The 18,332-nt window shown below is 32.8% G+C and overlaps 2 protein-coding genes across 2 annotated transcripts; one reads left to right on the top strand and one right to left on the bottom strand.

Moving 5' to 3' along the window:
• Window positions 1-989: 989 nt before the first annotated feature.
• On the bottom strand, window positions 990-4,883 carry LOC110721560 (cytochrome c oxidase-assembly factor COX23, mitochondrial-like). The gene is made up of 3 exons (XM_021900736.1): window positions 4,712-4,883; window positions 4,252-4,328; window positions 990-1,476 (listed from the first exon to the last, which is right to left on the bottom strand). The coding sequence occupies exons 1-3, from the start codon at window positions 4,800-4,802 to the stop codon at window positions 1,429-1,431; spliced, it is 216 nt and encodes a 71-aa protein (XP_021756428.1). The 5' UTR covers window positions 4,803-4,883; the 3' UTR covers window positions 990-1,428.
• A 6,381-nt stretch (window positions 4,884-11,264) lies between these two features.
• LOC110721558 (uncharacterized protein At1g28695-like) lies at window positions 11,265-17,038 on the top strand. Its single transcript, XM_021900734.1, is given in 4 exon segments — window positions 11,265-12,137; window positions 12,225-12,617; window positions 16,225-16,482; window positions 16,484-17,038. Coding segments are annotated over 4 exon segments (1,125 nt in total). The 5' UTR covers window positions 11,265-11,939; the 3' UTR covers window positions 16,760-17,038.
• The last annotated feature ends 1,294 nt before the right edge of the window (window positions 17,039-18,332 follow it).

Genomic DNA, 18,332 nt, shown 5'->3' with positions numbered 1-18,332 from the left:
CTGTGAGAAGTCAAATTTTTTTATTTTTTTTTTAAGAAAGACTTTGAATTAGTATAGTAAGAAGTATGAAATTAAGATTGAACAATCTTGTTTTCTCAACTCTGAATATAATGAATATACCGTGTACTTGCAAGAATTGTAAATTCTGTTGCACCATGTCCCCAAGAAACTTGAAGTTATAACTGTTACAAACAAAAGTTGTTCATCTTTCCCCAAATTCTTTGTTAAGTAATCGAAAATCATATCATGGTGGGACTATGACATGCATTGTGGATTTGTGGTTTGGAATGAACATATAGTTCAGATATTATGAATATACTGTATGTTACGTGTTGCTATAGAAACTTGGAAAGAAAAGGATGATACATGAGATGGCTATTTTACAAGAAAAACTTGAAAAGGCAATAAGATCAGAAGCAGCAATAAGGAAGACCTTGCCCTGTAATTTGATCAAGAAAACTTGCAGATGAGTACCATAGATTTTGCCCGGTCATGAAACATCTGCTAACACAGCACCATTACTGCTTGATGTTTATGGCAGGCTTGAGCTTGAGATTGAGCCTGAGGTGCTTGAAGTTTGGGGAGAGAGGACTCGAAATCCTGTTGATCAGAGGAATGTAAAAGTGGTTTGTTTTCACCCTTTACTGACATTACCACTTAGAATTTGAGTGATCTTACTCTCTCATTTTCACTTTTTGCCAGAATATCAGCAAAGTACTGTAACTAAAGCTGGTTCTTGAACCTGAAGGAGTTTAACTCGACCTGAACATGAAATTAAACTCCTACAAAGGGCAAGAATTTTATTCTTTGTGTACAACAATAATATAATTCCCCTGAAAGTGCCTACAAAGAAAATCCAGCATATTGGGACATAGCCATCTAGAGGCTCAGACTTGCAAAGTTGTAAACTTTTAACCCAGCAACAGCAAAGAGGTTATGTTCATACTACGAGTATATATCACAATAAACAAGAGATAAAGACAGATTAATGAGTCAATTGATTAGGGACTCTGTATATTGCTATGAGGTTAGCCAACTTTCTTCCCAGTTAAAGTCACAGCAACAGGTTGTCCATGTTTCAGCAAACTATTGACCACCACATTGAGTGAAATATTCAAAATTTGCAATGAATTAGTATATGTATTATGAAAGGAAGATTCTTACTCGGCACTACAAAATTCGCATCTTAAAATCTATGGGGTCCTAATATTATCAAGGCTAATAAAAATAAAGAGCAAATGCCCAAGTCTGAGGAAGTAAGCTGTAAGAGTGCATACATATACAAGTAACTCGGCATATGACAAAGCTTTTCCAAGCTAATGAAATACTCGTATTATTTCAGAACCAAAGTGCACTTCAAAGCAACAAATCTATCTCAATTTTTCTTTATCAAAGCAGAACCTTTTCAAAGCAGCCTGTCCTGGGGAACTATGAGAAGAGAGAGCGGTGTCGGTTGCGTTCCAATCGTGCTTCTCTCTGCAAAGGAAAAAAAAATAATAAGCTTTGAGTGTCAAACCATGTCACCATGCGCATTGAACAAAATTGAATAAAATGTGATCACCCAATACAATGCAGTGACTAAAGAAATCCCTTTTTTTTTTTTTTTTTTTTTTTTTTTTTTTTTTTTTTTTTTTTTTTACAATGGTCCAAAAAGGAGCCTAGCTCCCAACTGACTCAAGACTACAACGAGAAAATTTAAACCTCTAAATCCAACTAATACAAGAACTATAAAGGGGATTGGGACAAAGCAAATAAGGGGGTTGAGAAGGTCCATCGCCAGAAATAGCCCTAAATTGTTCCAAACTTGTTCCCTTGCGTTTCTTGATCCTGTAAAAACGACGACTAGAATACCTTGTACCTTTTACCTGATTAACCTTCCATTTTTTCTTGACGTGGCATAGAACATGAAGGTAGAGAGTGGTGGAGAGGACTGCACATGGTCGGGTTCAACAGTCATGGGGTCTTCGTCATTAGAACCTACAGATTCCACTTCATCGATATCAGTGGTAGTTAAATCTCTCCCAGGTATCTCGCTCCCCTCCCCAATCGTTGAGCCCTCATTGCCGCAAGAAGTTAGGCTAGTAAGTATATGAACATCTAACTTCTCAAGAACACCGGTTTCCTAGGATCGGGATCGTTTGGCCTTTTTCTTTTGGCCCTTTCTATTGACACCTCTTTTTAGGACCCACCATCCTAGTGGGCACGAGAAAGGTTTCAGGAACTTTGGATTCCTTTGCCTTATGAGATTCAGAATGCCCATCATAGTGGTCTTTTCCTTCACACATACAGTCATCCATGAAATAGCAGAATGTTTGAAGAAACTCAAGGTTTTCCCTTGACTAAGATCCGAATAAGATAAATCGAAAATCTTAAGGGACTGATTACTTCTCGTGAGTCAATCCCTCGTCCTTAGCTTGTCTAAAATCTTGGTTGTTTGGAAGGCTTAGTAGCATCATCGTCCCCCTTTTCCAAAGGGGTAAACTCATTGGATGTAGTGATAAGCTCTCTACCAACATCTCATTAGCAGCATCCATGGTGGATAAGGCCGTTACATCACTCTAAACATCGCTACTAGGCAACATGTTAGAATCTATAATCTAGACAGACGGAGGTGTTGCTGATCTTCCCCTTTTTGTTGAAGATGGTGTAAGACAAGTCTGAATCCTCAGTACTCCTCTTGCCCTTGATCTTGCTAGCTCTACTTCTTAACTCCTCCACCTTCTCCATCTCACGAAAGATGTCCTGATTTTTAGACTCAGCCTTAGCTACTTTGCCAAGGTCTTCATGGGCCTCTTCAAGTGGATAGAGCTTGGTTTCGGCTAAAGCCCTTATGTACAGGGCTTTATTATTGTTACCATCAAGCATAACGACTCGAGCAAAGCTCCTTAGTTTGTTCATTAGACTTCTAGGGCGAAAGCTGCAAGATTTAACTCAAAGGATATGACAAGATTCCATAGAAAAACACAATCATCTTCATTTCTTGGCAGATAAAAGCACAAAAGTTTCAACCCTATGTCATACTTAGCCCCAGCAAGAACGACTTCACCTTTTTTGAAGTGAGTATTGCCCTCCTCCTTCAAGCCCTTTGCTTGATTAAGGATGTTACGGGGACAATTGTTTTTAGCAAAGTCGACAATGCTTTCGTCATAATCATTGTTCAAGTGAGTGACCATAAGGGCTCTAGGTAATTTTTGACAATCCATTTCACCACAAATAGAAGGAAGAGAAAACAACAAACAAAAAACCGAAACCCTTGATAACCCACGCTAGAAAACAAGCGACAAAGCGGTGATGAGACCCAAAAAAACAGAAGAAAGTTTCTTAGAGATCACCTTACACAAAATAATTAGGAAGACTCACGAAAGAATATCACCAAAAAACGACAAAAGAAACGAAGTTCGGACCCTCAAATTGTAAACCACTACTGGCAAACCAAGAATAGTACAAAGAAAGGAAGACACACAAATTGTAAAGCAGTAGGGGCAGTGACCGGACCCTCAACCAATGGCAAGGCAGCAACCACTGAGAACGAAACTCCACCTTCCGCGACCACGGCAACCAAAAACCCAAAACTAAACAAAGAAACAACAGGGGGGAAAACGGACCTCTGGGCTCCGTCTCTGGCATGACTCTATCAGGAAAGGGCTTGCCGGCGACCGAGGAGGAGGACCAGCCCACTCAGATCGCCGGTGGCCAGATGCAGAGCTAGGAGGCGAACGAGTAGGGTCTGCGGTTTTGGAGAATTAATTTGGGGATGTTGGAGTCAGGTGCATGGGGTGCGTTCTGCTTTCTAACACACAATATGTTCAATAACTTTAATACCTCTTATTTTCATCAATTTCTAAATTAATACTGGGATAAGTTCAGTGAAATGGACATGGCCACAACACAGACAATGGCAAGTCGTGTTAGCTAGGGTAATGCATCGTTGATCTTATCTACTTTTTGAAAAACTGAAATGCAAACAAATTTCCCCAATTCAACCAAGGAAACTTAAAACACATAAAAGGTTCGCCAAAAATATATCCGTTTCTGCCAATACCGCCTTCTAAGTCTCAATTTCGAAGGCAGATTCACCAAAATTCTCCAATTTAAGACAAGTGCACCAAAATAATCTCAAGAAGAAAACAGATTTAGCAACAATTTAATGTGCATTACATGTAATATGCATTTTTCAGCAATCAGCCTTTATAAATAAATACACATAATTAGTAAACATAAAAATAAAAATAGGGTATTAATATTGCTTACCTCCTTCTTCTTGCATTCCTTGTAATCATCAAAGAATTCTTGACATTTGCTCTTTTCTGAGTTATTTTGCTCTAAACCTATTCATTAAGAAGGCAAATTCAACAACTTTATATAATCCAAAATCTTAAACTATAATCACAAGCAAAATCCCACAAATCTCGTCAATTTCATCATCAAAACTACATAAATGGAACATAAAATCTGTTCACAAAATCATGAAGATTAATTTTCAAGGGTTTCTTAGAAATTACAGGGAAAAAATCATCTAATGATCATTTATCTATCGAAGTTTTTCATTAAAACCCTTAAGCTAAATACACATACATGAATGATTTTGCAAATATGTTTGGAAAAAAATTAATGAAAGATTACCCAATTTAGCTATGAACTAGGGATTTAAAAATCTGGAAAAACATCGCAATAACATAATAGAAAATAGGAGGAAAAGGTAAGAGCTTACACTTAAGAGAAGCAGTGTATTGAGGGAAGCATGAAGAATCGGAGATTTTAGCAGCACTTGGATATGGCGGTGATTCTATTTTCGACGCCATTGCTTCGCCTTCCTTTTTCTCTCTCCTCCCTCTGCAAAGCTCTCAATTTTCTTCTACTGTTTTATTTTTACCCGTTTATGAATACACAATAAATTTTGAGGCTGGCCGGTTAATATCTGTGATAGACAAATTTTGTTTATCACATACTAAAATCGCTACTTTAAGTAGCGGTCTTTAGCACCGCTACTTCATATAGCTAAACCTGGGCATCGTGTCGGGCCGTGCCGTCGCGGGTCGTGCCGGCGTGCCCAGGAATTCGTGCCGTGCCGTGCCGGCCATTCTCACAGGCCAGCCCACGGCCTGGCACGGCCCTCGTGCCTGGCGGGCTCGTGCCGTGCCGGCCACGTGCCGGCCTGCGGGCTGGTGGCAGTTTCCATTTTTTTTTTTTTTTTTTTTTTTTTTTTTTAAAGTGACAACATTATAACTTATATAAGTTATAAAATTATAATTATAAGTTTTATAAGGTTATAACTTATAAGTTATTAAGTTATGAATTTTATAATTATAAGTTGAATATTTATGTTTTATAATTTTGTATATTCAATATTTATATTTATATATTTACTTTATACTATTACTTTATAATTTAATGAAATGGAGGTGGGTATTTATAGAATTTTTGGGGAGCAAATTGGCAAAAATATAGCCGTTAAGTAGCCGTTTTTTTGGCTAATTAAGCAACTAGCCGTTGCTTTTAAACGGTAATATGGCCGTTGGCACGCGGGCCGTGCCGGGCTGCGTCGAACGGCGGGCCGTGCCGGGCGGCACGCGGGCCAACCCGGCCCGTGCCCAGGTTTACATATAGCTTTCAAATAGTGGTTTTGATAAAACGTTATTTTGATTTTACGCATTTTTATCGCAAAAAATTACACTTTTGTCCTCGTGATAAACAAAACTGCGGAGATAAACTAGTATTTCCTCATAAATTTTAGGGTGCACAACAATAAAAAATACTACATAAAAAAAAAAGGATTTTTTATTTATAGATTAGCACCATATAAATGGTTGTATCTTATAATTCATATACAGTGTTTTAAAGTGGGTAATCGTCTCAACTGAATAAAGGACAAGCATTATACTAAAAAAAGGAGCATTATACTTTCTTTTTTTTTTTCTTCGCAAAAAACTCTTCTTTTTCCTCGAATCCATCGTAAAGAAAGTTTTAATTCCACAAATTTTTTAATTCAATTCTATATAGATTGCAATATATTTCTATAAAAATTAAACAAAAATAAAGATACTTGTACATGGTATAATCAATTAATCATCAATTGCAAGGAGGATCTAGATTTCAATTCTTATTGAAATTAAAAAGGATATAATTGTTGATGTTTATGGAAAATCGTGTTGTTTGACATTGAATTCGTTGATTAACTCTACATTTAACAAATGTATTTTTAGCCTTTTCACCATTACGACGTAAATTAAAAGGCAATGACAATATGAAGTAAGAAAGGAAGTAACCCAACTACAATAGTTGGGTAGCCATTATATTTCAAAGAAAGGAAGTAAGTTGTAGTTTATCTAAATTATTTCCTCTATATTTAATCATTTAGATAAACCTCATTGTTCAAGAGGTTAGTTTTCAAAGTCTTATTTCCTTGTTATTTTCTCTTTTTTTTTCATCTAATTTTTGTAGATATAAACTTGTTTAGGCAATTATTGAGAAAATCAGCTCGTCGATCCATTATATCTTATATGTGGTTGGTTGAAGTGGAATTAAGTTAATTCCGTGATATTTTTTCTACATTTGGTTCAGAATTTATGTATTTGGGATTGTTTTTGAGGTGGGAGGGGGTGTTAATTGTCATTTAATAATTGGTTTTATGTAACTATGTAAGTGGTTGCTTAGCTTGTTCCTCATAAATTGAAATTAAGGGGAATGAAGAAGAGAAGACCAATTACTCGGAATCATTAACAGAGTGAATACATTGGGAATTTGGGATATTAAAATTTGGCCAGAGGGAAAAAAAAAAAAAAAATACTAAAAAGCGCTTGCTATAGGAATGCTCATGTTTTTGGTGGGTTGTACATACCACACAGAGTTACCTTACATATATACATCTGTTTTTTTTAGTTGACACATTTTGATTTTAGCTTTATTCACATACTTTTCTTTGACCGTATTTTGTGATTTATACGTAATAAAAAATATAGTTATGTGGGGTCTTGTTAAATTCATCACAATATATATTTTCAAAATATCAAATTTTTATAATTTTTTGCTTATCAGTAATTAAAGATATTAACGGTTGAATTTGTGCATTGGAAAACGTGACTAAAAAAACGAAGGAAGTATATATTTGTTTTTAATTATTAGGCTCAGTTCACTTCACCTTATTTTTGCTGAACTGAAATTAAATTATTGAACTTAAATTATTTTTGTTGAACTTAAATTATTTTTACTGAACTTAAATTATTTTTACTAAACTGGAATTAATTTTGCTGAACTGAAATTATTTTTATTGATTCTCTATTATATTTCTTCTTTAGAGTTAGGCCCCGTTCATTTCACCTTATTTTTGCTGAACTTAAATTATTTTTACTGAACTGAAATTATTTTTGCTGAACTTAAATTATTTTTACAGAACTGAAATTTATTTTACTGAACTGAAATTATTTTTTCTGAACTGGAATTATTTTTATTGATTTTCTGTTATATTTCTTCTTTAAAGTTAATGATTTTTATTGAACTGAAAATATTTTACTGAACCGATGAACTTATTTTTATTGAATTGAACTTATTTTTGTTGAACTGAAATTATTTTTACTGAACTAAAATTAATTTTATATAATATTTTTTTTTTAAGGTGAAGTGAACAGGGCCTTATTGATTTTTGCTGAAATGAAATTATTTTTACTGAAATGAAATTAATTTTACTGAACTGAACTTATTTTTGCTGAATTGAAACTATTTTTACTAAACTAAAATTATTTTTTACTGAATATTATTTTTGTAAGGTGAATTGAATAAGGCCTTACACTATGTAAACTACGCTTGATTAGTAGATTTCAAAGCTTTGATATTTTTTTCCCCTTTTGATGATTGGCATAGGCTATTTGTTACTTTTCACACTCATTTTTCAATATATGATGGTTTTTAATCTGATTATCCTTTATCATTTATAAGCTTAACTACAGAATTTGAAAAACTTATATCTCACCGATATAAACCTTTAAGATTATATCTTGGTGATAGATTAAACTAGATGAAGCTCGTGCAATGCACGGTTTGTTTGTATATTTAAAACCAAATATTTTTAGTATTATGTGATCAATTTTGTTATTTTTTTCGTTGTACGTAATATATTATTTAATATTTTTATTTTAAAATAAACTAAATTTTTTTTCTTATTCGTTATATATTTAGATAAAATTTCTAATCTCAAAAATATTATTTATATTTAATTAATTTAAACTTAAAAATCAATTTTGCTTATGTGGCAAGAAATTACAAATCTCTTATTTCATTGGCTATAAGTAAAATTTATAATCCTACATAGCGCGTTAATTTTTTTTTTAATCCTGTGGCTCTCTAAAAACTCGGGAAAAACTCCCCTTTATATATATACTAGTTTTGTGCTCGGGTGATGCCCGAATTGCTTATAAATTTTTAGGATAAACTTTGAATATTAAATTTTATCACATGAAAATTATTCTATAAAGAGCATATGTCCTTTTTTTCAATATTCTATTATGTTTATGAATGATTCAAAATTCATTATAAATTTAAGTATGTATGGTGTTAAAAAAATATTAATGCTGGAAATTTAAAAAAAAAAACAAGTTTCTTATAATTTTTTTATTCTATATTTGTTAAATTGAATTAAAATTTTAATAATTGGTTAAAAATATTCATAAATGAATCTCGTTTTAAAGCAAATTTTAAAACAATTTATGAAGCAAAAATTACAATTTTATTAGATATGTTTTAAAAATTATGAATTACTTACGTATAAAAGGATTAATAGTTTATCGATAATAAAACTCTATCCGATAACGCTAGCATGTATCTAACGTGAAAAGTTTATGTATAGTTGTCGCTTAAATGGCACAACACTTGGCAAATAATTGGAATGCCAAGTGTCGTTGTCATATGGATGTCTGCGAATTCAGTTTTATTTGTTAGTGATATGATATTAGATAGATTTGGTAATCCTTGTTTCCTAAACTACATTTATCTTCTTTTTTTTTTTAAAAAAAAAAAAAGTAAAATCAAGATAAACAAAACATGATAGTATTTGCTAATTGCTATATTGTTATTTCTACATAAATGAAAGGTCATGAGTTATATGGGGGCAAAATAATCTTGCAGATCCACAATTCCACATGAAATAGTGGGAGCTTCTAGAAAGATTGAGTGCGAAAATGGAGGAAGGAGAAGAGCACGAGTACTTTGAGGACTGAGGTGAACATCATGAAAAAAATCAATTGGAAAAAAGGAGGAAAATGGCCAAATAAACCAACAAAAAAAGTGTTGGTCACATGCAAATAAATAATAATGCAAAAAACAAAGCCACAAACTTCCGGAATGTGTTAAGCGATACTCGCTTACAACAAAAGTTATGTCCTATTTAGTTTTTTATAACTTGTTTAGAGATGTTTCTTCGCATAAAAAAAAACTCTACGTACATACATATACTTCATTATTTTTTTTGTGAGAACATATATATACTTCATTATTACGTAGTCTCAAATTTATTTTCACAAAAATATTGAAAATTTCAGCATTTGTGGAAAAAAAAAGAGAGACTCGAGATATAGCTCTCTAGTCTCTCATCAGTACATCACATTAAATTTGTTAATATTCATTAGTTGTACTTTCTGCCAAGGGTTTTTCAAAGCTTCCTCTAGCGATTGATTGTTCCAAGAGTTTTACTAGTCATTAATACACAAATAAAGTAGCTATCAGCTCATTCAAACATTAAACATTTTTATACAAACAATTACTAATACAATTAACTAGTTATACAAACTAATACAATTTTATTTTATTTTTTTATTTTTTTTTTTTTTTTTTTTTTTGGCTAAACAAACTAATACAATTAGCTAATAGCATTATAGCAATACGCTAATTCCTTCTTGTCCTTTTTATCAAAAAAATAGAAAAAAGTTAGTACTACGGAGTAACAACTTATTGGCCTTTTTTTACATAGCATTAATTTACAATGATTATTGCCTTGAATGCCTTCTATATATAATAAGATCTTAAACTTATTATAAGATCGAAAGACCCATTCATATAGTAATTGATATTTCGTATTTGTTTAATTTTGTAAGACAACTTTTCAAGTAATTTTTGTGATTTATACTTTAAAAAGGTCATTTCAAACGTTGTGTGCCATTAATTATTTACGTCACCCTCAAATAATAGAAATATATTATGCACAGATATTAAAAAAAAAAGAATAAAAAAAATTACCAATATTTGCCGACCCTTTTTGCTATTAAAAAGTCAAAAGTATGGACCTAAATTTGGTTCCTAGTACTCCTATTTGGTAAACTTATAATCTTTTGACATTAATCTCAAGATTAATCTAACATCGCTCTGTTCAAATGTAAATTTACCAAGTGGCCAAAATTATTTAAGCTTAATTAAATTAATATTACCAACCTTTTGTTTCAAAAAAAAAAAATTAATATTACCAACCTTTAATTTCATTCATGACCATTAAAAGAGAAATATACTTCGTCGTACAATATATATCTCCAAGAGTAATAAAGAAATTTTCTATTGTTGAATTGTTCTTGGGAAAATTGCAATTAGCTCTAATATAAAATTTCAAAAAGATCTTCTGTCAAAAATATACAAATATAGGATCCCACGTAAAGTAACTTGAAGATAAAATAGGAAAGAATCCCTCCATATGATAAAAAATAGAAAGAATGTGAATTATGAGGTTCATAATTCAAATTAGGCCCTGTTTAGTGGTAGCGTTTTAGGTAGCGATTAGTGTTTTGACTAGTCAAAACACTACTAAAAATTTTTTGAGAGTGTTTGGTAAAGTAGCGATTTTAGTAGCGGTTAGCGATAGAGGTAGCATTTAGGTAGCTTTTCTCAAACGTTGAAAATAGTAGCGTTTAGAAGTAGCGGGTAGCGTTTGACAAATTTTTATTACTTTTTAATTAATATTTATATGAATATTGATCTATTTTAGTATTGCAACCGCTACTTTTGCCAAACGCTCATACTATCAACCGTTACCTTGACAGCTAACCTTTACCCACTACTAATTAACAGCTACTCGCTACTCTAACAACTACCCGCTACTCGACCGCTAAAAGCTACCCGCTACCGCTACTTTTGTCAAACAAGACCTTATTATTGGTTCATATCAAATTAATCAATGTTCATGCCTTTTACAGTTATTTGTCATTTCTTTCCTTAATTGATTGTTATACAAACAACACCTTTTTGCCTTTATAATGACTTGTTTGATAATGTATTCGCTTGCGATTATTGTGAGTATTCAGTTTTCAAAAAACAAATTTCTAGGAAACACGCAAACAAAAAGCTCAGCTTCTCGGTCGATTGTTCTCAAATTTAACACAAATAATCATATGATAATCTGTAGTATATTAGAAGATCTAAGCCATGACTTTATGTATGATTTTCTTGACGCCTTAAACCTTGTTCATGTTTTTCAAACCTCCAAAATAAAATAGTCAGTTATATACCACTCTAAGAATCTCAAAACCGAATATAAAAGCAACATCAATAAATACCAATTAAAGCCTTACATTCGGCCATGACTTTATGTATGATTATCTAGACGCCTAAAACCTTATTCATGCTTCCATCCTTATTTAATCCCCGAAAAAAAAACTTAAATTACAATTACGTGTAGTACAGTCGTGCTGAGCGTTAAAAAATAAGATAACCACCTTGTGTCCCCACCCAAAAACAAAAACCCAAATCCATATCAATCTCCTTATTCCTTATTAACCCATTTTTTCTCCTAATAACATAAAACTAGTATAAAAACAAGAGATTAATTAGATGATTCAATACTACCTTTTATGATCTCCAATAACGACTCATGTTTCCTGCATGACTTCTCCACCCGAACATCACTCCGTCCTTCTCTCTCCTCGGCTCCCTTCAATTCTTCTTTCATTCCTTAAACTCTAACTTCAATGGAAAAACCTTCTAATTATTTCTCAATAATCATGGATTCCAACAAAAACCCTTTTTTTTATTCAATTAAAAACATTTCCATTATTCTTCTTCTCATTGTTGGAGTTTTTTCCCTATCTTTTCTCTCTTCATTCTCTTCCAAATCCCTCCTCTCTTCTAAATTCCTCCAATGCCCTTCTCTCCCCCGTCCAAACGAGGTAATTTCCATCATTAATTTTTCCCCCGTGTCGTGTCAAATTCGTGTTTGTGTCAATAATTAACCATGTTTATTTTTTCAAAAACAGACGGCAGTATTACAGCCTTTTCAGAAAGACGAGCTAGACGAGGCGCTAGAGAAGGCATCGATGAAGGATAATAAAACAGTAATCATAGCAGTTGTAAATAAGGCGTATGTGGAAGGTGAAGTAGTGCCAAATATGCTTGATTTGTTCTTAGAAGGGTTTTGGGCAGGGGAAAATACAAGAGAGCTTGTGAACCATCTGATGATTGTGGCTGTTGATCAGACGGCTTACGATCGATGTCGGTATCGTGGGCTCCATTGTTATCGACTAGTAACGGACGGTGTAGATTTCATGGGGGAGAAAATTTTCATGTCTAAAGATTTCATCAAGATGATGTGGAGTCGAACTCTGTTTCTCACTGATATTCTTAAAAAGGGGTACAACTTTATTTTTACGGTACGTGTGCATTTTTTATTTTTATTTTTTTCACCTCTCGAACGTTCTTAATGCTTTGACTGTTGACACTATTTAATTTATAAAATTTAGGATTCAGGAATTCATTTTGTTATTGATTTTGGCGAAGAAGCTTTTAATTTTGAATTTATTAAGAATGACAATTAAGTGGTTTTCCGTAACTTTTGAAAAGATTAAAATGTCAACGAAAATGAAATAGAAGTTCAAGGGAAGGCTGAACCGGATGTTTGTAAATTGACAGTTTTTTTTTTTTAAAACCTAAATTGACAATTTTTGTCAATTTAAAGTTATATATTTTTCAAATGTAATTGCTTACCATAAAAATGTTGGTGAATAATAATATTTTTATCGGAACTTACCTAATTAGATGTATTACGGAGTAGAACTTTACATAGTTACGGAATATAATTTGAAAAGATAAATAAATGTCAACAAAAACAAAACACAAGTTCAACAAGGGGAGGCTGAACTGGTTGTTTGTAAATTAATAATCCCTTTTTGTCAATTAAAATTGCAAATTTTTCAAATGTAGTCACTTACCATAAAAATGTTGGTGCATAGTCTTTTTTATCCGAGCTTATTTTTTTTTATCTTATACAATTAAAATTTATCTAAACTTAATTACATCACGTTCTAATATTCGGGTATCAAACGTGTCGGGTTGTACTTGTTGGTTTGGTGTAACTGTAAACGGGTTCGGAAACTCACAATATCATGAGTTATAAGCTTATAACTATAAGTCTGATAACTTACACCATAATAAATCAGTCATATAATAAAGAAGTCAAAATATTGAAACCATAAAGGTGTAACGTAGGGATTACGGACTTAAGGTTAAAGTATTTTTTTAATTAATCACATTTTGGGCCTGACAACAGAAATACTGAAATAGGTTAGGTGCATGTAAATACAATATTTAAATAATAATTATGGTTACTTGTGAGATCCAAATTGATTGCCATAGTATTCAAGAAGCATTAAATGTTTAGTCTTAAACAAAAATCAAAGCTGTTACTCTAATTGGTGAATCTTTTAGCGTAATAAAAGTTGACGGTATTAGCAATTCCGTATAATTAGGCATTAATGCCTATGAAAAGATTGAAAACTATGCACATGTGGAAAAATTTAAACAGAAAATTTCAATAATTCCTAAATTGGCTTGAAGTATGTATCATCTTATTTTTGGAATTAACCATTATATTGTTATGTATTTACAAGTATATGTTTACGCTACAACATTTGATTTCTAAAAGTAGTTATATGGTTTGTTGGTTTTGTTCGAGTTGGAATGGACATCATCCTTGATTGCCTCGCCTATAAATCATTAGAATCAATGAGGTCTTGGTCTAGAGTCTAGACTCTAAACTAGAGCCTGTGTACATTGGATTGCAGGATCAAATCCTCCACCCTTGTATGTAATTTGTGTAGCCAAAATGCAGGCTCAATTCGACAATTTAAAAAAACTAAAATCACTTTGTGTTAAATAGTTTTATCTAATAAAGTATTGTATAATTTAGAGCAAAGTATTTGGGGATAACTCTTACAAACATATTTAAAAATTAAGCCTCATTAACTGGTACACTTTTTTTTTTTTTTTTTTTTTTTTTTTTTTTTTTTTTTTTTTTTTTTTTTTTTTTTTTTTTTTGCATAAATTACAATGGCAATACAAATTACAAATGAGGGTGGAAGATATGAAATTGTAACCTATCGTACAAAGATCTTCAATTCATAAGTACGAACATTGAACTAAGAAAAACAATCTTTGATTGTCTGAAATATATAGTCAAACTATACTTGTTCTATAATCTCAACAAAAATCTTAGGAAAACAATGATGGAACCATATCACAACAAAGTTATAGCTTACTTAATGGAAGTGTAAATTCCCTTTACGAGTACATGTTATGGTACGCACTTATTCCTTGCATTGCTTTTTGTTAGTTATGATTTGATCATTTTTACCAATAAATATGAATGGAGGGCTTAATACTTTTTAACGTTCAAAGAAACGCCAAATGAGAGTTTTTTTTTTGTTAGGCCGCCTATTGAAATACAGTATATGCTCTTTTTTTCTTTTTTTTTTTTTTTTTTTCATTTCTTTCTTTCTTTGGAGGAAAAATACAGTATATGCTTTGTACGAATAAGTTTGTCCCTTTGAGTGTAATTTTATTCTAAGGGCCTATTCTGTTCAGCTGAATTTCAGTTCAGTTCAGTTCAGCTCCAATCAGTTCAGTTCAATTTCTAATTTCCTTCTCTCATAAACAATTCATTTCAACTCTATTCAGTTCAGTTCAGTTCAATTTCTAATTTCCTTCTCTCATAAACAATTCATTTCAACTCTATTCAGTTCAGTTCAGTTCAGCCCTAATCAGTTCAATTCTATTCAGTTCGGTTTAGTTGTTTTCAGTAGATCGGAACAGGCCCTAATTCACTATGTACTCCATGTTTTTTACTTATTTCGTTTGATAGTTTTAAAATGTGAATTGAAATGAATCAAATTAGACCTTATATAACTATATTTGTTCTTATATGACGATAATGTAAAAACAAAAGCAATCTAATCTTGTGACTTAACTTTTCTCAAACTCAATAAAACTTATTTCCTATATCTAGTGGAGTAACTAACATATGGTTACTATCCTAAAACAATGGACTATGTGTGTCAGTGTGTGTGATTGTTTGTTGTTTTTCATTTAATCTATCTCTCATTTATAACAAGGAAACCCATAAAAGCATAAACATGCACTCCTGAAACCTAACACAATCCTACCATTTCTGAACTAATATACGAAGCACTCCATCATACGAGTAATTGTTAACTTTCTAGTTGTAACTAGTTCAGGTAAAGACTTTGTTTTCAAAGTAAAAGGGTAGTTTTCCTAGTAGATCCAAATGTAGTACAAGTCCCACAATAACTTAGAGGAGAATTGGTGATTGTAGGGTATCATATTCTTTGGTACAACCCCCATCTTTCCCTTTTTTTCCATTTATGTGGTTATCAAGTTCCTAGTTTAGCTCTCCGAAAATTGCTCTTTTGTACCTCGTACGCTTCGTCCCTTGATTAATTTCTTCACTCGATGGTTTCCCTCAAACAAACAAACAAAAAAGTTCCTTGTTTAGCTTCGCTGTCACATGTTACTCATTTTTTTTTTTTAACCTCATTTTGTCTTTTGTTTGTGACACCATGGTCTAGGACAATGCCAATTATTACTTCATAAGTCCATATTATGACGACGTTGACATAAAATTAATATCTTCAAATACTTAATCTGTTTCGTATTATGTGTAAACAACTAAACACAAACCCCGTATTGTTCTATGTGATTTGAGATATAAGAGCACTTCTTCTATTTGTTGATTTTTTTAAAATTCCCACCTACTCATAATTTAGGGGCCATCACTTTGTTTCCATGGCATTTTGTTTTTTTTTTTATTTTTTCCCAATTAATTTGCTCACTCTTCCTGTGCTTGCATGATTCTTTGGGGAGTTAATTCTCCCTGCCAATGGTACAGAACTTGTACTCAAAATTACGAATGATTTGATGATTATAGACTAATGAAATGAAGTGCTTTCCAATATTTTGAAACAGGATACAGACGTGGTATGGCTAAGGAATCCCTTAAAAGTCCTAACTACAAACAGGACTCGGCATTTTGACATACAATTAAGCACGGACAATTTCAATGGTAACTCGTCCTCTACTTCCAACGCAATCAACACCGGATTTTATTTTGTAAAATCCAACAACAAAACCATCTCTTTGTTTGAAAAATGGTACGGGTTGAAGGACAACTCAACCGGTCTAAAGGAACAAGACGTGTTACAAAATATGATATGGCACGGCGAACTTAAAAAAAATGGGTATCAGGGCGCGATTCCTTAATACCCGTTATTTTAGTGGTTTTTGTCAAGATAGTCGGGATATCCGTTCCGTTGTAACGGTACATTCAAATTGTTGCCGGTATATTAGTGCCAAAGTAGCTGACTTGAGGAGGGTTCTTCATGATTGGGGTCGGTTCAAAGCTGCTCCGGCTAATGTAACCAGGTCTCTTCGGTGGTCCCCACATGTGGAATGCGTAAAGTCATGGCGTAGGAATAATGTTGAAAGTGGTAATAAGATTTGATTTGGAAGAATTTTAATTTGGGTTTACAATTCAAATTCATAAAATGCTTAATAGTTGACCATACATAATTGCTGTTTTTTGTATACTTTTTTACCCTTCAAATAGTGTATACAAAAATAAGGTAAAAGTTAGAGTCCAATGATCTAAATATTACTTTGTATGTTTTAGAAATTGTAATTAATTCGGTTGATAAAATGGGATAACCTTTGAGAAAGGGTTTGATATGTAAAATAACGGCCTAGAGACTAATATAAGAAAAAAGAGGATAATGAAAACTTATTAATCGTACTCGTTCCTGTTTTCAAATTTTCATTTTTTTTTTTTTAATTTTCAAGAAACCAAGATTATAGCCCACGAGGCCACAAATTTCTGGCCTTTGCACTCGTTTGCACCTAAAATGTTAAGTCGATAAGAAAGTGAGCCAAAAATTAAAATGACGAGTCTCTATTTTCATATAGAATTGAATTCTTTATTATCAATTATAAATGAAACCATAAAAAGATCAGACTATTATCAAAGTAAAAAAGAAACCATAGAAAGACTACAAATGTGTATACTCCATAAATGTTTTGATTCATTATCAAACTATTATCAAAGTACTACTCCCTCCGTCCCCGAATGATAGTTACTTTTGGGTGAAAATCACGGGAATTAAGGAGAAATAAATAAAGTACATGGGAACTAAAATTCAATCATGTGCAAAACAAAAAGAAGAGAGAGAAACTGATTGTCATTATTGAAAAGGGAGACAACTCATTCAATTAAGGCACAAGTACAAAGGCAAATATGAGGGTGTTTTGGGAAGCACAGATAATACATCCAAAAAAAATGAGGGTACATAGGTCATTTTGTGTTATTGTATGGGACCTAAAATTGTGAAATGTGACTAACATTTTGGGTGTCCAAAAATGGAAATAGTGACTATCATTCGGGGACGGAGGGAGTAATAATAAGAGGGGATTAATGCAAGTTAAGCAAGTCTGCCAAGTCATTGCCTTAGAAGAGGTAGTGTATAAGACATATTAGTACAAGACATTGCATCCTTCAAGTGGAACAACATTATGCCACGGTCTAACTCATAGACTTAGACACCAAGAGTGTCGACGGGTGCGTGGGCATGGTGACGATAATCAGGGGCACCCATGGACTACCTTGGATAGTTTGTTGAAAAATAGACCTCTCAGTTATCATCATATGTAAGTGTCCCACATTGGTTGAAGAATAGACCTCCTACTGCCATATGGTTTTGGGATGGAACCTCCTTTGGTCTTGTGAAGTGGACTCTCTCTCTTGATTTGCGGGTGCGGTTCACACCTGTATTTAACATGGTATCAGAGCCAGACCCACGATATGGGACCTCAAATGGCTAAAGTTCACTGGGCCAAGAGTAGGTCCATGTAAGGGGGAGTGAAGAAGCACTCTAGCCCGAAAAATCACATGAGACAAACTTAAAGAATGACCTTACATGTGAGGGGGAGTGTTGAAGAATAGATCTGCCAAGTATCACCACATGTAAGTGTACCACATTGGTTGAAGAAGAGAGAGTTAATCACTTTATAAGGCTAAGGGGCTA

Source organism: Chenopodium quinoa, unplaced genomic scaffold, assembly GCF_001683475.1.
Source record: "Chenopodium quinoa cultivar QQ74 unplaced genomic scaffold, ASM168347v1, whole genome shotgun sequence".
Classification (NCBI taxonomy): domain Eukaryota; kingdom Viridiplantae; phylum Streptophyta; class Magnoliopsida; order Caryophyllales; family Amaranthaceae; genus Chenopodium; species Chenopodium quinoa.
Note: the sequence above shows the minus strand (reverse complement) of the source record. Positions and strands in the feature narration are given on the sequence as shown.

Bases quoted from the DNA above. Each gene is read 5' to 3' on its own strand.
- LOC110721560 (XM_021900736.1), bottom strand. From the start codon at position 4,802: ATGGCGTCGAAAATAGAATCACCGCCATATCCAAGTGCTGCTAAAATC. The intron at 4,329-4,711 runs GTAAGCTCTTAC...CTTAATGAATAG, and splicing joins ATACACTGCTTCTCTTAAGT to GTTTAGAGCAAAATAACTCA. The intron at 1,477-4,251 runs GTAAGCAATATT...TTTCCTTTGCAG, and splicing joins AGGAATGCAAGAAGAAGGAG to AGAGAAGCACGATTGGAACG.